Below are 26,221 nucleotides of genomic sequence, written 5' to 3' on the forward strand. Positions count from 1 at the left end.
TGTAAACGCCTTGCTTTAAGCAAAGGTTTAGACACTAGCTACCAGAGGTTTGTGGTCGGTGTTTACAGTGATACTCCGTCCATAAATGTAATGTCTCAAGACTTGCTACAATTGCTAACAGTTCTTTTTCAATCTGTGTATACCGCCACTCTGTCTCCAACAGGGATCTGCTTGCGAATGTGATTGGTTTATCCATCTGGAACGTTGCAGCTCCTATTCCATAATCACTTGCATCACATTCTAGTGTGACGTGCAAGTTTTCAGCAAAGGTTGCCAGCATTGTATGATCAACCACTCTTGCCTTAATCGCATTAAAGGCTGCTTTTTGTGAAGGACCCCAGTTGAACATAATCTCAGACTTCAGAAGGTTGTGCAGTGGTTCAGCAATACGAGCAAGGTTGGGTATGTACCTTCCTAAAAAAATTCACCATCTTAGCTCAGTGGTTTAGGTTGGGTGGAAAGTTTTCTATAGCTGCTATCTTGCTTGTATCTGGAGAGATGCAATCTTTCGACAACCAGTGTCCTAAAAATGTTAGCTGGGGTGCTTTGTACTCTAACTTGTTGTTCAGGGTTTGTGCAGTCCTTGAAGAAAAAAAAAGTTCATTTTCAAGTCTTTAAAAGTCCTTGAAAAATCATTGCAGTCCTTGAAAAAAATAATGATTCTTGAGTGCTTATGAGTGCTTGAAAAAAAATTATTTTGTGTGAATCGAAACTTGAGTTTAACTTTCTTCCTTTAATATTTGTCCCCCTTTCAACTCGGTCCCCCTCTAAACCAAATTCCACTGGACGAAAAATGTGTAGAGCAACAGTGGTATAATAATTATGTGACAATGTTCAAAACAGGACATATGATCATTCATACCTGAGGTATTTCTATGCTCATAAAGATGTTTCCTAAAATCTGGCAGCAAAACACTGCGCTTCAGATATTGCTTCAAAATATTTTAAACTATTGAATTAATGTCAGTTGCATATATGTGGGCTGACCATATTTCCTCGATAAAAATATGGGAAATTCGCCAATTGTCACCAAAAATGATAATAAATGTAAGCAAAGTTGCCAATTGTTAAAATTGCCAAAAAAACCCACCAAAGGCTGAAAATAAAGCGGCATTGAATTGAAGCAGTATATTTAAATGGATTCTATGGGGAAAAAACATTAACATGACAATATTTAAAATCATAATTATCATAATATAATTAATAGGAGTGGGAAAATAATTTTAATACTTAATTTCAGTAAAGAATAAAAGTTTCGATAGGCTTTGGTGAAAATATATGGAAAATGATAGGACATTTTCATGAAAAAGTTGGGATGGCCAAAATTACATGAAAATATGGGAATGTTCCAGGAAATACAGTTCATATAGTTACTCTAGATATATGATTACCTGCTTTCTAATGTTTTATATCGAAAGCAAAGTTCAATACTGTTTCAAACATAAAATGATTTCTGCTTAAATGACATTTGCATACTAAACTGCAACAGCCTTTTTTAAAAGCAAGACCTTTTGAACTTGACATTGTCTACAAGTTGAAATGGGAATTAGAATTTAGTTTAAATCCTTTTTCTATGTATCTGTAGAAAAGATCTCAATCTTCGGTCATGTTCTGCTTCTCTTCCGCAGATGATATCAATCCGTTACGGCACCTTCTAAGCCCATCAAAAGTTTGTATATACGTCTCTGAAAAATTTCTCGAGCCACTTTGATGCGAAATGAGAGTCTGCACCAACAGAAGCGTCCCAATGGAGTCTGAAATGTTGTTAAAAGTGATGACTAGCACCACGTGCAGAAAACCCCATTGCAGATCCCATTTTGTGAATGTGGCGGACCTTGCCAGTTCATGCAACACGTCATCTATGGTTGGAAGGATGTAATGTTCTCTTTGAAGAACTTTGTTGGAGAGGGTCAATGCGAAGTCTCAGTGATCCATCTCATTTAGGCACTATCACAAACTGATTCAACCAGCTGGTTGGCTCCACTAATCGCTTGATGATCCCGTGCTCCATGAGGCGTTGCAGCTCTTGCCTAAGTATTTCTTTGAGAGTGATTGGTGGGTTTCAAGAAGGAGAGACCTTTCTTTCTTTCAAACCGAGCACAACTCGGGTCTATCACCATTTATGGGCGATTTACTACCTAATGAGTTGTGCCGGAGGTGTAACTGTGTGTGTACCTAACAGTCTGAGTGCATACGTAGTGTTTATTTTTTTCAGTGTTTTCAGTGTTAAGTATTTTTCAGTGCTGCCATATCTATACTTCAGAAGGGAAGTGAGTGATGTGTTATGATTGAATTACATTGGTGCAGAAGGAGAGACCACTGGGACGACTTCTGGATTGACTTTGAGCTTGACTTGTCCTGGAAATTTTACAACTCCTCCAGAAAAAAACGCTTTCCAGTTCCTGCTCTAACATAACATTGGCAACTCTGATGAAATTGCTGTGTTGCACAGATATCAAATTCAGGGCTTTTCATGTGGGAAGACTTGAAGGTAAGGGAAAGCAGGTCTCTTGCCGGATCAGAGAATGTGCAAAAAATTCACTCTTTATAACCTGTTCTTTAAAATTACAAAGGGAGTGTCAAAATATGTGCTTACCTCAGCTGATCAAGCATTTAGTTGCGGCCCTGATGGTTGGTATTCAATGTCAAAGTCTTTCGATTTAACGATAATACCTCTATTATGGTATTTTTCTTCATCCGCAGAATGTCATTATATCAAGATTTCATTGCAGCTTTGTTATGAACTAGCTATAATACCTGGTGCTGCCTGGGTGTTTTTCATTTACTAGGAAGATTGAAAAAGTGACAAACCTTATAAAAGAATAAACTAATGCTGGCGGGATTAAAGAAGTGACAAACCATTGTAAAGGCTTATGCACATCTAAAACGCATTGATAAGGAACCACAGTAACCAAAGTAAACTTTCCAAAAGTGATTGTTCAGTCCCAGAAGCCATTGTTGCACAACAGTTTTTCAAAGTACCCTATTGTTCAATCCAGGGGCTGGATTCTCCCCTTGTCCTTAGAAAACGCTCGCTCAGCGCTTGTCCTTAACTTAAGGAGCTGCTCAACAGAGAGCTTCAAGGAGAATTCCTCGAGATGCATTCTTCCCTTCTCCTTAACCATTATCCTTAGGATCATGTGACTGGTTGCAGAGAAAAAACGGGTCTTTCGGTTCGTTTGGTTCAGCTCACCGTTTGACCAATCAACGTAAAGCAAAAATTTTACAACAACTACTATACGTATCAAAAAATCAATGTTTCTTCTACATTACTGGCAACAATTGCTTTATTTACATTAATTTCGCCTGTATTTTTCCCCTCCCTAATTTTTATTTTTTTACATTGGCATTTGCTTGTATACGTGTTAATTTTTAGGTTTCATTTGAATAAGTAGTTTCAGTGTTTTTTCATTAGATATCTTATATCAGTTTTTTCCTAAAAATTATGTATATTTTTTTTATTTCCATTAAATTTTAACCAGCTTATCCCTTTAACCCTTGCGGGTGAGATACTTAGCAAACATTGGTTTTCAAAAATTTCCCGGTCTTAAATGATTACGTAACAAAAAAAATTAAATATCCACGAAAGAGAGTGACTAAATTTTTAGATTCAATTTTTTTGTAAAAAAATTTTTTTACTATAGAGATTGTTAGTTTTACTTGGATTTTTTTTAAAACTTAATGTTGAGTTTTATCTATGATATAAAAACCTTAAAGGAAGTATGAGGAAATTAATAAGGGTATATATCCTCTTAGGTGAAAACACAAGGGAATCAACGACACCTAAATTATATTCATTAAAAAAATGTAACGCATGCTGCATAGCACAACCACTTAGAGGTTGACACAGCAGTTATGTTCAATCATCAGGGTGGGATGTTGAACATTTTCCAAGTCTATGAATTTAATGTCAATGTCAAAGCCATTTGGATTCACGTCTCATATTCCTAAACAAATACTACATACAATTAGAGCCCTTGCAATATCAGGGGGTCAGTTGGAAAACTATATTCTCAAGAGAAGTGTGATCTCTCACTCAGGGAAATGTATTCACCAGAGATTTCTTAGGTAGGATACCCACTGTGTACTGTAACATAACAAGCAAGTTATCAACTATGTAAATACATCTGTTATAATGTATTTACACACAAGTTATTAGAATAAGGTTATTTAGAACTGTTAATTTTGTTTTTACAACTGCATCTAATTAAAAAATAAATTGTAACTATAATTTGGATAGATTTACTTCATATGTTATTCCATCCAGTTGTTAAAAATACACGTGAATTTCCTATGCAACTGATTCTTGCGTCAAATTCACTGCAATAAAGCAACATCCATACATTTTTTTCAAATTAAAAATTGTAATCACAAACAGAAAACACCTATTTACTACTCATGAATAAATTCATTAAACACACTTGTATACAGTATCAACAAAAGCATTTCACATGCGCATATATGATCGTGCTATGTATGAATGTACACTGCTGGCCACCGTAAATGCAACACCCTGAAGGAAGCATGCAAATAATATGAAATTTACAACATGCATTAGCGGAGGTGAGATATGCAAATGATTAGAATTTCAGCGCAGACGCACATCACGCGCGCCTATGGCGCCACTTCAAAGCGCTATTTGAGGCTTGGAGATTTCGACGATTTGAAGTACGGCAATTGTGTTTTTCTTGTGGTTTTTTCAAAAAAGCGATCAATTATGCCTCGTAGAAAACAGCGATCATCTTTTGATCAAGTATCCGAGTTCGACAGAGGAAGGATAGTGGCCTACCGAGATTGTGGATTATCTTTCAGGGAAATCGGTAGTCGTGTTGGACGAAACCAAACAACTGTAATGCGGATATGTGATCGTTGGATGCAGGAGGATACGACGGACCGACGTGTTCGATCGCATCTACCTCAGTGCACCACTTCATGTGATGACAGGCGTATTGTGCGTATGGCAGTGACGGATCACTCAGCCACATCACGAACCATAGCACAGCACATTCAGTCTGTACCGCATCATCCAGTGTCTGCGCGTACCATTCGACGCAGTTTACAGCAGAGTGGTCTGTCTGCAAGACGTCCATTGCTTCGTCTACCCTTGACGCAGAACCACAGACGTCTCCGCCGCCAATGGTGTGATGAAAGAAGGATGTGGACGGCACAATGGGATGAAATTGTCTTTACTGACGAGTCACGCTTCTGTCTGCAACACCATGATGGTCGGATTCGAGTCTGGAGACACCGTGGAGAGAGGATGCTGAACAGCTGCGTTATGCACCGCCACACTGGTCCTGCACCGGGTATTATGGTATGGGGTGGTTTTGGATATCACTCTCGCACTCCTCTAGTACGCATTGCCGGTACTTTAAAAAGCCAGTGCTACATCTCCGAGGTGTTGGAGCCAGTTGTCCTTCCTTACCTTGCCCACAGCCATATTTCAACAGGATAATGCGCGACCACACGTGGCACGCATTGTCCAAAGGTTCTTCGTCAATCGCCAGATTGAATTGCTTCCCTGGCCAGCTCGCTCTCCGGATCTTTCGCCGATAGAAAACATGTGGTCCATGGTTGCGCAAAGATTGACCCAGATTACATCCCCAGCCGCCACACCAGATCAACTTTGGCAACGCGTGGAAGCTGCTTGGTCTGCTGTACCCCAAGAACACACCCAAAGTCTCTTTGAATCAATGCCGAGGCGTGTGGCAGCGGTGATCTCCAACAATGGCGGCTACTCCGGCTACTGATTTTGGCAGGAACCACACTTCACAGAAGTCTATAAATTTAATCATTTGATGCTTGGTCAACATGTTATCTACAAAATAAATATTGTTGCGATATCTCTTGTCTTTCTTGGTGTTGCAATTTGGGTGGCCAGCAGTGTACATGATAATCAACTTCCAAGACAGCACTGAAAGGTCATTTCATTCAGCATTTTCACGTGAAATAGAGGAAGTGGGTAAATCGATAAATTAATGAATATTGTAAGCTGTGTTTGTGTGTCATAAAAATGACAGTGTTAAAAATGAAGGTTCAACTTACTTGAGAAATTCATGGATTAAATCCATCTGCACACTTCATGAGCACTGAGTTCTACGTCGTTAACAGAAAAATGTAATTTCTTCCTTTTTATAACTCCCCACTTCAGCAAAGTCAAAAACCTAAAAACATTTTAAATAGTTACAAATAATATTTCAATGTATCCATAGTGATGGGACACTACTAACAAACATACATGCACTTCACACACATTCCTCTCATATTTTCCTTCTGCGTACTTTCTAGAAATTTTCATTTGTTGATTAGTTCGAAAAATTTCACAAAATTACTCGTGTGTTTCAATAACTTTTTTTTCAATGTTCATTCAACAATTGATTATGTGTCAAAGATTCTCTCACATCTTCGGGTGGGGTGAATGATTTTTGAAACTTTTTGAGCAGCAGGTGTTTGGGAAAGCTAGACCAAACTCACTTTAAATGAGAAAGAAGTTTTTGCTTATTTTGGACAATTGCACTGCTCATTCAGAGATAAACGATCTTCAGACAATCCAAATATGATTTCTCTGCCTAATTAAAGATGCCTATTCACAATAATTATAAACAGTGACATACATAAACAGTTTTTAAAAATCATTGAAGGTGAGACAAAATGGAAACCTTGCTAACTTGACACCTGCTTAAGTGGGCAATTTTCTCGATCCTATAAGATTGTTTAGTTATCAAGGTCCCACTTATACTACTGCACCATATATACACATTTCTCTAAGGAATTCAACATGATTGGCATGTGTTAGAAAGTGGATGAATAGTTTCTGTAAGGTTTTCCCCCTATCGGGAAGGAGCATGATGGGATTAGAAAGCGGGGGTAGGGGAAAAAGGTCCTCGACGGTGAAGAGAAAAGAAGCTTGGTGTGTTTTGGGTAGTTAGAGAGTGGCTTCTGTGGACTCAGGAGGTAGTTTCAAAGGCTCGCTGTAAGCGAGGAGGACGTATGAATATGTTTATTGTTGAAAATTATGATTAAACCAAATAATATATATAAAAGTGACAGTGATTATGATTGTGGCAATCAGTCATTGAAAACGAACCCGACAGTTTCCTTCCTTAACACACAACTAACATTCCTAAATTGGAATGCATTGGCCATGTTCAGAAGATGGTTGGTGCACGTTTGTTGTTAACTGAAGAAACCCATGAAAGAACTGAGTGGTAAAGGTAAATTAACAGATAAACTTATTGATAAACTACAAAATTACTATGGTATTGCTATTCGTACCAATGTGGGAAATTTAAAAAATATGCAATTACAGCGTCTGTGGTGGTCAAGTGGTCATAGTGACGAACTCGTATCATGAGCACCCGGGTTCGAACCCCACCATTGCCACAGTGGTCATTGGCTGAAGTTGGTTTCTTGTGGCTCCTAACTTTGGCTCACATTTGCACCTCAATCTCCCCATTAAAACAGTCTCCCCACAGAGAGCAACAGGCCTACAACGATACAATTACTTAATCATTACACTTCAATCATAATTAGAAAAACTAGGGGCAGATAGCAGCACTAAGGATAAACACAGAAACAAACTCCACATCAGGTTTCACTACATGTACATTCCAACATGTACCAGTTCTTTATAATATCTGCAAAGGAATATGGACAAGGTACATGTGTGGTTTATTAGTGGTCTACAGTTACAGCTGTATTTTTTCATTGTTGCTCCAGTGATAAAGAGCACGAGTGGACAATGTCCAAGAGGACCTGACAGTTGGTGTAAGCATCAGAAAGCTGCATGTGAATGACATAAAATTACTGATAAATCTCCTGCTGGCCTCTCTAATGACAGCATAAATGTATATTGGGTCCTTGTGCACAATCCCAGTTTCGAAATGCTTTCATGGTACGCTGCAGAACAACAGTGTGATTTGGACAATTTTGCCTCTAAGGGCACTTTTATCGAACTGCAAACAATGCTTTTGGAGACTATTGCAGTTCTGCGTTTTAATTCTGGCTATGTAGGCACATTGTCTGAACTTGAAATCTAAGAATCCTAGTTGATGAACTATTGTCTATTTACTCTGGGTTGGGCGATGCGAGTGTGACATGTTCGAGATATCATACAACACTGGCAAAAAATGACCAGAAGAAAAAAAAAGCAGAAAGTCAAAATTAGAGATATTTGAAGCAAAGGAAGTTCTGTCATACAAATGTGGAGAATTCTGAATGTTAGGAATGTATGTGAAACTTTTTTTTAATGCATTTTCTGAGAAACTGATTTACATCATTCTTGTCTGCTGCATACCTGATGCCTACAAAACTTTGCAAGATATAAATTTTTTCCAGGGGTTCTGTACAGCTATGAGTATGCAATGAACTAGGATCTAAGCAATATCTTTGAAACGTTTTGTGATTTACATGATTTTGAATTGAAAATAGTTTTTTTTTAATCAAGTTTTTTTCACGTTAACAACCATATCTCAAAATTTTTTCATTTTTTTTTATTTCAAAACTTTTAGTTCATTGAACAGAACAATATTATAGCAACATACTGTGTGAAGAACAAGTTGATATAAGTAGTAGTATTTCGCAATGTTTTGCATAAATACTGAAATTATGTTAAATTTAGACATATAATTACTCTAGACAATATACATTTTTTTTCAAAATATTAATGAAAAAACATTTTCTTATGTTTACATATGTTAAAAAAACATATGTCTTAGTTTTATTCCACATTCAAATTAAAAAAACAAGCATTTCATCCAAAATGACGTTTTTGAAAAAGTACCTCACACGTAATCAGTCGCCTTAATGCATGCTTCTCAAATAAATTACACATTATTTCAAGAACTAAATTACACTTAACTTTATAATACTGTTTCCTATGTGAGTTCAATGTTACAAAATTATAAATGGTCAGATACAGAAAAATTTCAAACAAAATGTAGAAAAATTAGACTTACCTTTAAAGAAATTTGCAAAAATCATACAAGATCTGCCTGTCATTTCCTTTTGAATACACCAGACTCTCCATGCTCTGTAGTACAAAATACCAACATTAATACCACTCAAACTGAAGTTTCACTCATAAAAATTAATTCTGCAGTGTTTGGTCAGAACATATCTCCAAGAAATGTTTTTTTGATCTAAAAGAAAGTCTTGCTAATTATAACTAATTAGAAGAGAGATAAATGCACAAACATGCACGTACAGCTAAACAACATGCTGATGTATGATATTTTTATTTGTATTTGTGTGTACGATTTATTTTTGATTTTTAAATCGCAATGACAATGCTCTTATCTCAAAAATGTGATTTTGGAGTTATGTTCTGACCAAACACCACAGAATTACTCATGCAATACATTAATAAAGTGCTTAATAAGCTATGTAATACATGCAACCATTAAAAAAAATTCAAAATCATGATACATATAGAACCTGCAGCAATTAAGGGAAGTATGTGAATTAAATATAGAATTTGGCACTCATTTTGCATTGAAGTAAAAAATAAATTTTTAACAAAATATATAGTGGGGTATGACTGGGTGGCATGTAGTTTTTTTAGGATGCATTATATTTTTATGCAGGTATTTTTAAGCGCTTTTGCACATAGCGAGTGTGTGTATCATGTTTGCATGTCAACTTTTACATCCAAAATATATGATTGGCATTTTCATAATAGGGTTTAGTGAGCCTTGAACTGTTCCACGTCATTAAGACGGCCCGAAAATGAGCATTAATAAGACAAACATAAGATGCTGCATTATCGGTAGGCTAAACATAATATATTACTATAATACATGCTATTCCTATTTATGAAGGGAATTTATTATTTACGAATATATCTCTTACACATACATAGATCATCTTATGAGGGTAGTCAGTAGGATTTTTCTACCAAAAATTTTGACTAATTTAATGTATATTAACATGCAAAGTGAGTGATATGTCATGACGAAAAATAAAAAAATATTTGGTTTCATCACATTAACTTACCTTCTGCTCAACAGCATGTCTTGTCATCTCGGCTGCAACTCCTCACATAGGTTAACGAAAAATACAGTAAGGCGGCTAAGTTCCTTGCATCATCTTAAATGCATATATCAAGCATTAATAGCATCGAAAAACATGAAAACAATTGTTTGAATGTGAATATATCTTCCATTAGAGCATGCATCGCAGCCGCCATTACGGGAAATGTAGTTGTCCTCAAACTTTTAAGGAGAGGTCTCTTCGCTAGTGCCATCTTTGTCCTTGAGTAAGGAAGTAAAGCTTTCTTTATTTAAGGAAAAGCGAGCTGAGAATACAGAATTTTTTCTCCTTTCCTTTATTAAGGACAAACAGCGAGCTTAAGGAGAAAAACCTCGCTAAGGACAAGGGGAGAATCCAGTCCCAGGCCCTGTTTGATATATATATATATATATATCAAACAAATAACAAATTTTGGATATATATATATATATATCCAAAATTTGTTGACAATTGATCTAAAATTGTGGATTAGTATAGAGAACATGCACACAGACAGAAAATAAATTTTTTATATAGATATACACAGTATCTCAAATTTATCTTTATTTCTTTCAGATAAGATATCCACCATATCTCTATAGTTTCATTGTTCATCAAGCAAGCAAATATACTTCTACTACACTAAATAAAACTACTGTAAAGACTCTACATAACGAACCACTTTGAAACGTGTTTTACACAAAATTATTTTGTTTAATTTTCCTGTAATTTAGAACAGTTTCCCAACCTTTTGTCTCATCGCCCCCAACGCAATCTAACCCATAGGATCCTAAGTTATACTCGTAGCTTCTACTGCCCCCCTGAAATATTCCATCGCCCCCCACGGCCATTAACACCCACGTTGGGAATCACTGATTTAGAAGAACAAAGATTATTCCTCTAACATGAACGTAATAATACTGAATAAATATTTTCATTGGCCTTGACCAACGCATCAGTTTGCAAATTTGTACTGAAATAATTCAAATATTTATGTTCACTCCATCTATTCAACTGAGCAACTTGACAATTCTGTTACAGTCAATGTTTATACAACATTCAAGAGGCCGAGTCAAAATGTTGTTAAATTTTATAACATTTTGTATGTATGGGTTTTGAATATATGTTTTATATATATGTTTGAATGTATTCCAATTCTGTCCTAAAAAATATCTTTTCATACTTGAGGAAATTAAATCACATTTAAATCACTTAGAGAAATAAAATTTAGTGCATTACCTTTGGAGCACATTAGGTACAAAATTGCAACAAAAACTTTCTACTTAAGAAAATTTCACAATCTTGGACTCTTTTGCAGTAGATGACATTTAACCAGGAGCTTGCTCTTTGGTTGCAAAGGAGGATATTCAACTGGTTTGTAAGATGAACTTTCGTTATTAATTTAAATTTCTTATTGAATTCTTCGAAAATTTCCAGTTTTTTAGTGTTTTTTGGCATTACAAACGGCGCATTTGACACAGTCAGCAAGCAAAGCACCATATCGAAAGAAAATTCTACAGGAAATGATTGAAAGAGCTTAGTGTACATGCGTACTATATGTCTTTTTTGACATACCTGTACCCTCCAAATGCTTACAATAGTTACCCTCTCAGGATAACGCTGAAAACATTGGGAGAAAAAAAAAATTGGAGGACATATGGCCGTCAAAACATCTGCGTATTCTCAGAAACAAGCAATAAACAAATCACCTAAGTGTCCACTCTAAATGGTCATCAGCCATCTCACTGGCAATTTTTGTATATGTCAGCAATCGCCCTTAACTTTGTCTTTTGCGGTGATAATATGCAAGAAGAACTGTTACAGCAACGCGTTTTCACTGAATACAAAAATTTTGTGTGCATTTGATGGATATAAATTAAGTTTTTCTTTTTTGCAAAAGTTTCCAAGTTTGAGTCGAAGTGAAAACGTCGAATAATTGAGGTTTTACGTTATATAAATGAATGAATTATTTTAACATTAAAATGTATAGGAACCGATTGCGACCAAAGCCAAATGTCGTATAAACGTGAAAGTTATATAACTGAGTGACGTATGAACGAGGTTACACTGTAATTTGTAAATATGCCCTATTAAAAAATAAGCATTTTAAACTTTGTGAAACCCAATTCAACAAACATCGCAACTGGCCTCGAGGAAGGGCTGTTCAATTCAACAATGTTGTCAGTAAATATAAGTTTTGTGGCGAGATGTGTCTAATAGACAGTACAGCGCCTTAAAAAAAGATGATGCGGAATGTAACCTCTTTTCTCAGAAGCAAGGAAATGAAACCTCTTGATTTGTTTGGACTGGGGGAGGGAGGGAATTATTAGAGGGCCGTGAGCAAAATCATGTTATTCAGCACACACATCATTCAACAGTCATTTTGTACCCTACTTTTTGTGCTTTAAACGAGAAATCTCTGAGTATTAGTAATAAGAGTTGGCACCAGGAAAATAAGTTGCACTAAGCAGGAAAATGTTATAAGCAGGGTCCGCTGTATTGTGTGCAAAAGCGTGCAGCAAAGCTGTCGCTGTATCATGAACAGCCCATGAGAGTAGGCTGGCAGAGCTTCTGGCCTGGGGGCATGGACCATTCTTGTCTTTTTTTTTCACACTATCAGTTCACAATAGCTGAAGAGCACAGCCTACGGGTCCTTGTTCCAAGATGTGGGGGGAAAGGTTTTGCGTCGTATCTACACCCAAAGGCAATTTCACTGTGGAATGCTACATCTTTTTATGCCAATTTTCATTTCATCCAGATACTGTGGCCTTCTATGAACTGAAAAAACAGGGTTCACTCAAAATGCTGTTGTCCTTCGGTAGCCATGATCACAATGTCTTTTCTTCCTTCCTAGGATAAAAAGTGTCATTCGAGAGCAGGGTCCCTTGTTCATTGTTTTCTTTTTTCCGGGGGTTTTTTTGTTACTTGTACATGTATATTGTTGAAAAAAAATTACAATGATAAGAATAGAAGGTATTTAGTTAGATATCTGTTGATACAAGTACAAATTGATATGACTCGTATTTTAGAGTCCTGTCTGTTTTCCTATGGGACATATCTGAAAGGAAAAAAAACAAATAGACCACCCCCATGGCCCCCCTCGACTCGGGGCCCTGACGGGCCCCCCCCCCCATGTGGGGGAAATGACTTTGTATATTCCGTATGTATATTACATGTTTCAGATAACAGGTGAAATGCTATGGGCTCTCTAATCGCTTCTAATATGATTGCACATTGTTTCTTGTTAACAAAACCCTGAAACTTCAACCACTCTTTTCTACCCATCTCATTTGTTATCACCACACAGTCTCTTCTATTGTGAAAGTACCAAATTGTCCGGGTAAATATATTATTACTAATATATGAATTTTTTTTCCACATTGGACTCAATTGAACACTGATGTTTCGGACGCTACTATGAAGCTGGGCCAAAAAATATCTCGGCAATGAGAAATTCTCTTGAGTTCTGGTGTTCATTCATTTGATATGGGCATTAATTTACGAGAGGTTGGTATACATATAGCATGAAAAGTAGTTTGCAACACCTGAAGTCATCTCAACAAGTTTGTGGGGGCTTAGAAAAATAAAAAAAAGTACTCAAAGGAATATGCTACTCCTTTCATTCAATCAAGCTGAACATGTCAAACTCTTGAAGCGTTTACACCAGATGGGAATTGGGGGCAACTTGCTAAATTGGATAGAATGATGCTTAAGAAATAGGTCGCGATGGGTGATGGTAAACGGGAAATTTTCTGATTGGAGAGGTGGCCCTCAAAAAAGAAGTCTTCTTGGCCCCATACCTTTTTCACTTTTATCGATCAACTCGATCAGGGTATTGATGGGGTTGTTAGCAAATTCACAGATGACATGAAGCTGATGGGGGGGGGGGAGGTAGTTGGGAATCGAAGCAATAGGCAGTTGCGTCAGACCAACCTAAACAAGATTGCGGTATGACCAAATAAATGGAACATGTCTTTTAGCGTCGATAAGTGCCAGGTTACTTATTTTGGTTCAAAAACCCACATTTCACTTACTAGCTGGGATGCAACTAGGGTCACCCATCTGAGTATTCTTATTGATAAGCAGCTTAGGTTTTCTGAACACTCTCTCTCTCACACACACACACACACACACAGACTGACTGATAAAACATCATTTGTATGCTTGGTGTCTTCAAAGTTGAAGTAATTCCTTGTTATATCCTCCAAAACCTGCGGTGGTATGCACCAATGCTCCATCATACATATACTGTATGATGTTGACATCTGTGAATGAAAACACGACAAAGTGCTAGCTTGTTCATACGAAGGTAACAATTATTTTGTTGCTATTGAACTATATAGGAAGAGTTGTTTTAAAATACTCTTAATTTTTTTTTTTTGCCTGTTAAATGTGCTATTTAAAAATATAAATGGTCATAATGTCACACAATCGATGGGCAGTAGATCCCACTTGGTAACACTGAAAAATAAATAGCTCATGTCTATTTTAGATTGTATTGGACATATTTACGTGGCAAATGAAATATGAATCTGCAATCACTGTAATATCAGATTTAAGTTTTACATTCTATGTGTTGTGCTGTATTTAACTTTTTTTAATGAAAATTTGTGTATATAAATTGAGCATGTGTGTAAATAAATAATTTTGAATATTATTGACATGACAAAAATTTGTGCTTGGATGACTATGTTATGTAATAGGTTATAAATAAGGAAATCACAAATTTGTGTTTCAGTTGAATCCTCCCTTTAATGCATAAAATAACTGGTAAGCTACAATTGATTGATAATAAAATATTGCACCTAATTGACAAACATAGAATTATTTTTTAGTGATAAGTAACGTTAAAATTTAAATAAAGCATGGTAAATTTGTAGTAATGTTAAGCATCAATTTTTCTGAAACTCGTGCACTGAAGGATTAAAATCTTGATTTGATTATCAATCTTGAACTGCAATCTATGAACAATATTGTAAGACTTGATGAGAGATTAATTTTCAGAAAAAAGTCATGCAACTTCTTAAGTAACTATATTCTGTAACTCTCTCTAAGATGAAGCATGTTTATTAAGGAATTATTGTATTATATTGAGGTATAAATAAAATGAAATTTGTACAATGAGACTAAAAAACAAAGTTGGAATTTTTGGCACGTTTTTTAGTGTTGTAAGTATATGTGGCATCATAAGAGAAGCACATTACTGTTCGAAACTTGATGTTATGTTCAAATACTATTTTTTTGCTAAAAATTGTGTTTGATTTTATGTGTATGGGCAAACAGATGCTTTTCAGAATTTTTCTTGAAAACTAATTACTAGAGCCCAGATTATATGTAAATGCATATTTTGGCTTTTTTCAGTATTAATGCATGTAAATGCATAAAATCAAAGACTTTTCAGAATAAGTGCATATATTTGTGAATGTTTATTGAAGCTTTTTTTCAGTTTTTCAAATGAATATTGCTCACAATATTTTCATAACATCGGTTTTTTTCTCGCAGGTAGGATTGGTTTTTTCTCCAAATATCAACTGTTTCATTGTAACGCTATTTCTAGAGATAGCCTCAAAATTCTTTTTTACTGGGATTTCGTTGTTAAAAACAGCCATAAATACAAATACAACGCCACAACAGGCAAATTGCCCGACGAGGTGGCTGACTTGAGAACACCATGGATCCCCGAGCCATTTTTTGGAGGCCCTACCTACTACTGCCACACCACGCATGCACCCCCCCCCCCCCCGCGGAACCCCCAACGAATCGGTACATGCGGGAATGTGCGTGTACGTGTAGTGCAACCTGACGTAAAGTTTGTTTCTGTGTAATGCTTGTTATGTGTAGTGCTGTCATCTGCCCCCAGTTTTTCTAACTATGAGTGAAGTGTTATGGTTAAATGATTTAGCGTTGTAGGACTGTTGCTCTCTGTGGCGAGACTTTTTAACGGGGAGATCGGCTCGCATTTGCGCCTTGAAGTTGGGAACCACAGAAAACCAACTTCAGCCGACTACCACTGTGGGGTTCGAACCCGGATCCGCGCATCACGAGTCCCACAGCGGCTAACTAACTAGAAAATAAAAATTCTTAAATTAAAACTATTACAAATTATTAGTATATGCAGTATATATACGGAAATATTTTTCATAAATGAATATGCACTAACAAATAGAGAATATGCATTTTTTAAAAACATTTGTTTTTTTTGCATAGTGATTTTTTAATGCATATTTTCTGATTTTTGGTACATATTTTGGAATTTAAATTTTTTTCATGATTTCATGATTTTTTAATTACAAACACAAAGGCCATAGCAGGCAAGTTGCCTAACAAGGTGGCTGAAAAAAAGATACCCATAAAAAATATGGATGTGTGTAAAGATAGTATATATTTTGACATTTTTAAGTGCATATTTTTACAGCATATTTCGCCACTTTTTAAGTGCATATAATCTGGGCTCTACTAATTGCCTTTGACTGAACAAAAATTTTGTTTAGGGAGGAAATTAAAAAAACAACCTTGGACGTTTTTTCTAAGTGAAAAACAATGGTATTCTTTTAAAAAATTATAATTATATTCTTTAATATATGAGAAAATTTTGTGAATGGAAATATTAAAACAATCAATATTACTTTACAACAAATAATATCACACTTTTTAACCCTTTACCGATTCTTGAAGGATACTGGGAGGTTCGTGAAAATAACCTATTTTTGCTTTCTGAAAGGGACTCGTCCAAACTTTTACCTCTCACCTAATCCCCCGTCCTTCCTTCCATTCAGTTCCTATTCATGCCGGCCACAGCGTTGCTGTTCATTTTGTCGTTTCAAAATACCCTGTGGAGACAAATTGTAAACTGAAATCTACAGCATTTTTCTTTTATGTAAAAGAGTAGGCACCCAACTCTTTTTTCTTCATGAAAGACGTGTATATATGCATACGAGTTCATTTTATCCCTGTACGCGTATACGGGTCCAGCTGAAGGTCCGGTTAGTTATTTTTTCGTGAGCGGCGGTATATCGCCCTTTCTCTTCAAGATATTCTCGCCAACTTTGCCAATTATTTTATCCTTTTCTCTTTTTTTTATTTTGTAGAAGTGAACTATTAATATATGAATTTTTAATTCAAAAGACAACTTCAAAAATTAGAAAAGACAAGTGCTTCCAGATATAAACTTTCGTGTGTCTCGATATGAAAACAAATAAGCTTTATCAAAAAAAATTCAGGCCCCATTCCAATTTTACGTTAGCATCAGGAGGGGGAGGGGGTGTATTCGTGGATTTTTGATTACGAGAAGGGCGACAGTACGAAGCTTGTTAAAACATGAAATTGGGTCCAGCCTGGTGTCATTTTTTTTAGGGGAGTATCTGTGCTATGCTGACTTTTGACAAAGAGGAGTAAAAATATTGGCAAAATTCTGCCGACAAAAGAGGAATCTAATTTATTTTTGGTTCTGTCAGAGAAATTACGAATAACTGACGTTCTCCCCAGGGCCGCAACCAGATGCTTGGTCACCTGGGGCAAGTGCGCATTTTGGCACCCCTTTGTAATGTTGAAGGTAAGGTTTGAGAATGAAATTTGCGCCCCCTCTGGTCCAGCGCGCGGGGCACGAGATCCGTCTGCCCCCCCCCCTCCAGTTACGGCTCTGGTTCGCCTCCTCCATTAGAAAACAAAAAGTGAAGATGTAACGAAATATTTTCGCACATTTGTTGCTGGTGATACGTTGAAACTTACAGGCGTACAACTAGGAACATGATCGCAACGTATTGGAGGTGTGGGAATAAACTTAATTTTTCCTCTTTCAAAGTTGCAAAAAGTGCTTATGCACAGTATATCTCCTTGAAAAACTTCACCCTGCTACTGTGCCTCTAGTTCCAGCCATATTGAGCTTCTTCCAACTCTTCTTGTGATTGGGGGGGGGGGTGATATGGAAGTGCATTATGTTTACCCATGCATACAAAAGCGACATGATATTCACAAATATACGGACAATCATTCAATTGTCATTCGAACTCCCCTTCTCTTAACTGTGGCCCTCTTGCATTTTCTGTGTATTTCTGTCATAGGCGTCTGCAGAATTTTCTCGAGGGGGTAGGGATTCAAAATTTTTTCCTTCTGGGGGGGAGGTTACGTTTTTTCCTGCAAAATAACACTATAATCTTGGTTTGAAGGGAGGGATTAGAACCTCAATATCCCCCCCCCCCTCACGTACGCCAATGATCTTTGTTCACGCTTATGCTTGTGATAAAAAGTAATCAGAGAGGGAATCCCTTCTTATTGGTTAACATAGCATATAAAAGGTATTTAGTTTCGATATTGTATTTTTTTACCGAAATAATTTTTTTTTAATTTTTGGTTGACTTGGAGGAGGGGATACGGACCCTCTATGCACCTCCCTGCTTACGCCTCTGCTTATGACGATATATTATCCACTATCCTATCTCCTTATAGCTATGATATACATGTACTTGTGGTCTCTTGTTCGTGATATACTCGCTGTCGGAACTTTCAATTGGAATCACCTGAATCCTCATGAAACAAAATACGACGAATTTCTTCATACACGAGACTTTCTTTAGGCATTTTCCAAATCGAAAGTGATGCTTCAAATCGATAATTGACAACTTAAACATAGAAATGATAAATATTTAAAACTCTCAAGAGTAAGGAAAAAGGTCAACCTATTCACGTTTGGATAGAAATGGAATGTGAGTTTTGAAGAAAAATATCTATTAGTAAAACCAACGTTGACCTTTGGATAAGATCGTATCTTTGGGGAAGAAAAGGGGCTGGCCATTTTCTGAATGCACTACCTAGAAGCGATAGAAAACTCGATTTGGGAGCCATACGAAAACTTTACAATCAATTTTGTTGTATGTATTCACGTACTAATCCGGTGCCAGTGTACTTTATTTGGAACACTCCCATAAAAACAGCCCACTTATAAAGTATTATCTGCTTCGTAAGAAAAAAGAGGTAAAATCACTATGTGGAAGTGTCCCTTTTGCGAAAATGAGTTTTTCAAACTTGACAATGAAAGGACATAAATCCCCTGAACAAATTACAGCCGTGCCTTTTTTGCTCACGTTGACTGTCTTCTTATCAATAATCCTAACCCCAGTTGGTAGTAACCGCAGATGTTTATCAAAACGCTAGATCCGTAGAAAATGAAGTCTCATGCTCAATCGGGCAAAAATCAGAGGCGTATTTACTGTTTTGCCTCCCTTCTCCCATTCTATTCTAATATTCTTGACCACTTATTCCTAGAATTCACCACCCTGGGAAGTATCCGTCTTGGACTCCCGCTCCTGTGAAAACGCCTGTGTCTGTAAATCAGTAAATCACGCTTTGGGCCACACGCATGCTGGCATACTGTTTCGGTCATTCACGTGCTCACACAATCTCTACGTTCCCCCCTTTTGGTCACTCACATGATAGCATACGCTCTATGCCACGATTTTGATCGCTCACTGACCTGGCATAGTCGCTCTTTAGGTTACGTTTTGGTCATCCACATGCTTGCACCCGATCAAGGTCACGATTTTGATCGCTCATTAACCAGGTCCCTCGCTCTGTAGTTCTTTGCTTGGTCATTAGCACGCTTGCAACTATTCTAGGTCACGCTTTTGATTGCTCACCGACCTGAGGTCACTCGCTTTCTCTTTTGGTCATCCACGTACTTGCACACGCTCTAAGTCAGGGTTTCACAATTCCCAGGCACCAGGTCACTGTGACGAATATAGAAATTTGGCATTGGTGCCTAAAATGTTATATGTTTGATTGCTAAATTGAAGTGTTAGGATAACAAAGTTTTTGGTAATTATGTCAGTGTGTCTACCAACATGGAGAAGGGTTGCCGAGTCCTTGATAAGCTGAAAAAAAGCATTATTTTCAAAATAAAGCCATTATTTAAAAAAAATGCTTGGCTTCTATGAAATTTGGTTGGTGCTTAAATTATTTTTTGATTTGTCAAGCCCTGCTCTAGGTCACTCACTCTCTAGGCAGAAACTGATTTATGATTTTGCCACTCTTTTCACATTCTACTAATTTTCTCGGCCACTTATTCCTCAAACCTGCCGCCCTTTGCTATAGCTCGCTAGGCTCCCCCTGTAACAATGTGTCCCCCCCCCCCACATTCTTTATTTAGGTGGGTTTTTTTATCATTGCACAGCCATTTTATGCACAAAAATGGGCATAGTTGAGCCTGTGCAGTCTGGTGCCAAATCCTAAAGGCAGCCGTCCCAGAAGGAAGTCAAATCATATTGCTAGAGGTTTGTGTACTAACCTCTCAACTAACAATCAAAAACCTTAGTAATACGCTAAAGAAATAAAACAACACTTGCAAAATTGTGCACAAAATGAAATATACTACCAGTATTATACTACTATCACGGGCTCAGTTCATGTGCATGTTAATGTCCCTTTGCAACATGCCTTATGTTTTTTTACACAAAAAAACAAACCGTAATTTTTTTGCTTTTTACAAATTTTTTTGTATTGCTTTTACAGTCCTAGTAAATGATATCGGTCGGTGATTAGTCATGCTTATCCAAACATAGAAGGTTTTCTTTGTGTGAACTGAAAATATGCGTATTGATGACCAGGGCCGCAACTAGGGGTGGGGGACAGGCGGACATGGTGCCCCGGAGGAGTGGGCGCTAATTTTTGCGGCTTGATTTTCCAACTCCCAGAATCACAACAAAGTGCTTTTATACATTTTTGTCACTAAAATTGCCACCCTCTCAATTTTTCCGTATGGGGCAGCTGCCCCTCCCTAACGCATGATCCAAATATATAACCATTAGACAAAGTTACAGAACTTGCGAAGCATATGGCCGTTAGGAAAGGAGTCTCAAGGTTGTGAACGTTTTCAAGCAGGACCGTTCCCAGTTTCCTAGTAAAAATTCATTTCAGCTCATGTAGAGAATCTTTTCATGTTTTTCATTCGATACGAGGGGCATCATCCCCATAACAATAATTGTTACAATAGTACATTAAAATTAATTTTCACTTCTAAAAATCTTATTAGGAGTAAAATACTTCTCCGAATTTTGGGTAAAGGAAAGTTCTTTTCATGAGAGTATCGACATAATTGTAATAAAAAAGAATAAAAAATTTTCTGAAAATTTCAGAAGATGGAGGCTTTCAGAAGTTCAGTACGGATAACATTACACAAATGACACCGAACTTTCGGAAATGTAGCAATGTTCCAATTAATAAATTGCCAGGATTTTGTTCAGATAGAGCACCTGTTATGACAGGCTCAATAAATTGTGTTGGTATGCAACAAATAAAACAAAATTATTTGATGCTGCGTGTCCTTTTTTTTGCACATAAACTGGCTCGAATTGTAAGTCAAGTTCCAGGAAAACGCAACAATTGCAGAAGTACAAGATACCATAAATTCTAAATATCTAAATAATATAATCTATTATAAGCAATAAAATTTAACACATCTTGATAATTTTAAAATTCTTTTCCCAAAATTATTTCACCAACGTCGTGGTTAACAACATGATAGTGTAACCTCTCGTTTTGTTGTATTGTTGCAAACAACAGTCAGCTTTATCGAAGTGGAGCTTCCGGAATCCAACTGATGGGGTGTATACGCTTGTCTTTCTTGTTCCCGCCTCTGACGACAGCTGTCAATCATCCCTCCCTGCCCTTTCACAAAAATGTCTTATATACCCATACCCCCCATCTCGGCCGGCTACGAGCGGTTTGGCTGTTTGCATGTAGAGCCGTCTACGGCCGGATTGGTTTTTATAGAGTTAAACTACGACACCACCATAGGACACTGCAAAATTTCTATGTTAATTTAAATGGGGGCCCACAAGAGATTACCAAAGATGTGTTTTAGAGCGAAGCTATTACAGTGAAAATAAAAAGTAATCTATCTAGCAATAGGGTTTTTCTCTTGATCTATCTGTGGCCAAAACTTTCGGGTAGAAACAGGGCTCGAAAAATTTAAAAGCATTTATTGTGCCAGCCAAGCATATTTGTAAGAGAAATAGTCCAAAGTAAAAAAATTATTGAAGTTTTTTAGCACTTAGTAACCATCTTCATGTTAGAAGATGCGCCGACATAAATTCCCAAAATTTTGTGATCATGCATAGGAAATTTTAGGTGCCAATATATATATAATATTTTTTTTTCCATGGCAACTTGGCACCTGGAATTTATCAAGCCCTAGGTAAACACATCTAGACATGAACATGTGTATCTGTTTGCAATGCCTGGTTTCCCTTACAAAACACAGTTGATACATCTTTGTTCCTAATGTAATAAAATGGTGGTGAGTCGCCCCAACCAAGTGCTATTGTAGTGTCTGAAAAATTCACAGACAACATACTGACATGCATGAATGAATGATCAAGTGAGTGAATGAATGTTGCTCACTCTGTCAAACACTCAATCACAGGTCATGCACTTAGTCACTTGTTCTGTCACTCACTAGATCACGCCGTCTACCACTAGGTTGCCACTCACTCTCTAAGCAATTTACTCAATATCTAGGTTGTTCACTCTCTCACTCACTAGTTTGCTCACTCATCAACCACTCTGTCACTCACTCACTAACTACTATATCATTTGCTGACTCGTTCACTCAGTCAATTCTGGCTCACTGACTTGCGTCGAACTGTTTTCTGAAGATGAATTTTCCATGAGCCATTGTGCAAGACTTATGTGTACTTATACAGCTAATAACTGTTTCAACTAAAATAAAATGTACAGCATATTTAAAGATTGTTAGGCATAATAAAAGTTAATTTTTTTTCTCTCTCATTGTAATTTCAGATAAATCCACATTTGAAGATGTGGATGAAAGTTAATTAATCATAGAAAATGTATTCAGTTCTTGAAATGCTGTGATTTAAGAAAAGTGCAACAATTAAATTGTGATTATGATAGCTCTCTATGACCATATGTTTGAAATAAAATGTTTTTGTATGATAAATTATGTGTTCAAGTTCTGTGATTTAATTGATGTTTCTATTAATAATCAACTGAAATGAAGTATATGGTCAAATCAAAGTTATCAGGTGAAGTTATTTGTTAAAAGCTAATTATGAAACAGATAGATTGGTCAAACATCTTTAACCCATTGATGCCGGTTGGTAAGAAAATTTGCCATTCAAAATTAAAATTTTTTTTTTCTTTGCCAATAAATGGTGGGAGTGGTTCCACTCAGTCTTTTTCTTTCTAAAAATCAAAGTCGTCTTTAATGGATTTAATATACACGTATATAGATTTCTTAAATATCAAAGTATTTGCTTGCACTAACAGGTAAAATGCTCATTTATAGAATTATTAATATTTTTAATTAAAAATTAAGTTGCTCCAAAAAGAATGGTACACCTGCCTAATATCGTGTAGGGCCCCTGCGAGCTCGCAGAAGTGCCGCAACATGACGTGGCATGGACTCGACTAATGTCTGAAGTAGTGCTGGAGGTAATTGATACCATGAATCCTGCAGGGCTGTCCATAAATCCGTAGGAGTAAGAGGGGGGGGGTGGAGATCTCTCTTCTGAACAGCACATTGCAAGGCATCCCAGATATGTTCAATAATGTTCATGTCTGGGGATTTAGGTGGCCAGCGGAAGTGTCTAAAGTCAGAAGTGTGTTCCTGGAGCCACTTTGTAGCAATTTTGGACGTGTGGGGTGTCGCATTGTCCTGCTGAAATTGTCCAAGTACGTCGGAATGCACAATGGACATGAATGGGTGCAGGTGATCAGACAGGATGCTTACGTACCTGTCACCTGTCAGAGTTGGCACTCAATATTAAAAATGTTATTCAGCAAGATGCTTGGAAGGGGGACTCAACCAGTGCCAACCATTTTAATTTAAAATCTTATATTTTGTTGTGTGAAAATTAGTTTTTTTTTTTTAGAACTTCAGTTTCATTAATATGAGACCCACTTCTATGCACCTGGGCCCCTAAATACTCGTTTCTTCAATTATCCAAAAGCATGGGTCTTCAGAAAGATTCCAAGTGTGGGGCTGATGAGCACGGACAAAAAAACATTTTTACTGTTATATACCAAATTTTAGTTTTTAAAAATCACAAAAATGAAAAATGCCATGTCCTCATACGTTTACACGATAAGTAAACAAGCCAGCGATATTGGTGCACACAAAAAAAAGAAAAAAATGCAAAGCACGGGCAACAAAAATTTATGGTGAGAAATAAAATCCCTCTGGAAAAAGTTTATATACAATCAGTTATAAACATGAAATTGCTGCCACCACCAGTGAGGAAAAAAGATTGTTTAATAATTAGTAGTAGTTGTAGAGGTGTATCGGTGTACCGATTGGTTGAAGATCCTATTCTCGAAAACAAAAAAAAAATTTCTCCTCAAACTACTATTTCACGTCATGTGGTCTTAAGGACCAGTAGTTCACTGTTTTTTTGGAGTATGCTGTCAGGTTTTGGAGATCATACCTACAGAGGGACATTGATTTGGTTGAGGGGTGCAGAGAAGAGCCACGCATGCTCTTGATGTTTAAATTGGAAGAGTGCAGGTGTCAAAGGGATATGATTGAATTGTTTTTCAACGTGTTGTATAAAATGGACCATAAGTTATTAATACATTGTCAATCAACTGCTGTGACAAGGGTCACCAGTATCGATTGATAAAGGATAATTCAAGGTTGTGGTGTGGCAGTGAGTTTTTCTCTAATAGGATTGTGAATAAATGGAATAGCTTTACTCTGGGGGGTCGTGAATTCTAACACAATTGACATGTCTAAAAAGAAATATGATAAACATATTGGGATAAATCGAAGTTATCCATAATTTTTATGGACAGTATGTACAATTAATATAATATTTTATCATAACTATTGATTTTATTGCTCTTATTATAGGTTGCTGTATTTTTGATATAGTTTATATATGTATTCGACATCCGTATTTTTTTTGGGCTTCTTCCTTCTCATTGGGCATTTTGCCAGTTGTGGTATTTGTATTTAACCTTTTTCCTTTTTTGATAGTGTAGAAGCTAATAAATACATTGTTCTCAATTTTTTATGAATACATTGAAACTAATATATATGTTCTTAACTGTGATATTAAATTGACAAAAATTATAATTGAAATAATTAGACCGAAAATCAGCATTTTCTCATGTTGACATAGCCAGATGACTGTTTAGGTATGGAAATTTGTTAAATAAAGAAACTATAGATCTATAATCTTAAAAATTTTCGCTAATATTGAAATCATAGGATTTTATTTGCTGGTGATATTTAGTTATTTTTATGAAAAAAAAAATTTTTCTTTTTAGGATGAAAAAATTGGGTTTGAATACCTATATGTATGCACCAAAAGATGATTTTAAACATAGAGCATATTGGAGGGAATTGTACAGCGTGGAAGAGGCTGGTCAGTTGAATGATTCGCTATATATTTGCTGACTTTCAGCTCCATTTTTGACTGATTTAATTATCAATTAATAACTTTTTCTTTCTATTTTAGAGCATTTGACAAGTCTAATACAAGCTGCCAAAAATAATGATGTCACCTTTTACTATGCTTTGTCACCAGGACTTGATATATCGTACTCCAATCCAAAAGAAATTATGACATTGAAAAGAAAACTGGAACAGGTATTTTTTTTTTGTTATGTCACAATTTTATTTTTGTTATGAAGTCGAATGTGGATTTTGTTGAAACAATAACTTTTCTTATTGTAAAGTTCAAGTCTTCTGAATAAACTCACTTAGCAAAGATAGCATTGCTAAATAAAAGAATATTCAAGGTGATAAGGAACGCCATGGAGAGGAGAGAATCGCAGGAGAGGAGCATGAGAGATAGGGTCAAGTGGGGTAAAATGGTCATACTGAACATAAAATGGCATAACTTAAGAATTTCAACTGATATTACTACCAAATTTCTGTTTTAACTTTCACTTGCTAGTAGCAAAGTTTTTCACCTATAATATAATGCCAAGCAACATTTTAATGGAAATGAACATTTTTTTGTTGTTGAAGCTCGGATTCCATTTTTTGAGTGCCTGAATAACTTCTCTCTACCATTTTAGTTGCTAAAACTTTTTATAGATTGGCTGTACAGGACACTCCAGAAGTATCTCAAGAATACTATTCCATGCACTGGTAAGTTGTAATCATTATATTTCATATTTTATAGTAATTTAAAAAATGTGGGGTAAAGTGGTCATAGCATTAGGCTTAACTAACACTTAGTTGCTAGGAGCT

The 26,221-nt window shown here is 36.3% G+C and overlaps 1 protein-coding gene across 12 annotated transcripts in view; it reads left to right on the forward strand.

Moving 5' to 3' along the window:
- Oga (O-GlcNAcase) overlaps positions 1-26,221 on the forward strand; it is a 338,350-nt gene that overhangs the window by 38,983 nt on the left and 273,146 nt on the right. For all 12 annotated transcript variants that reach the window (XM_089239539.1, XM_089239538.1, XM_089239540.1 and 9 more), the window contains 2 exons: positions 25,291-25,388; positions 25,482-25,612. In XM_089239539.1, the coding sequence (XP_089095665.1) occupies positions 25,291-25,388; positions 25,482-25,612 (229 nt within the window). The remainder of the gene's footprint in view (positions 1-25,290; positions 25,389-25,481; positions 25,613-26,221) is intronic.

This window comes from Pholcus phalangioides, unplaced genomic scaffold, assembly GCF_987345545.1.
Source record: "Pholcus phalangioides strain wild (caught in Gottingen) unplaced genomic scaffold, Ppha-v1.0 ptg000011l_1, whole genome shotgun sequence".
Taxonomy (NCBI): domain Eukaryota; kingdom Metazoa; phylum Arthropoda; class Arachnida; order Araneae; family Pholcidae; genus Pholcus; species Pholcus phalangioides.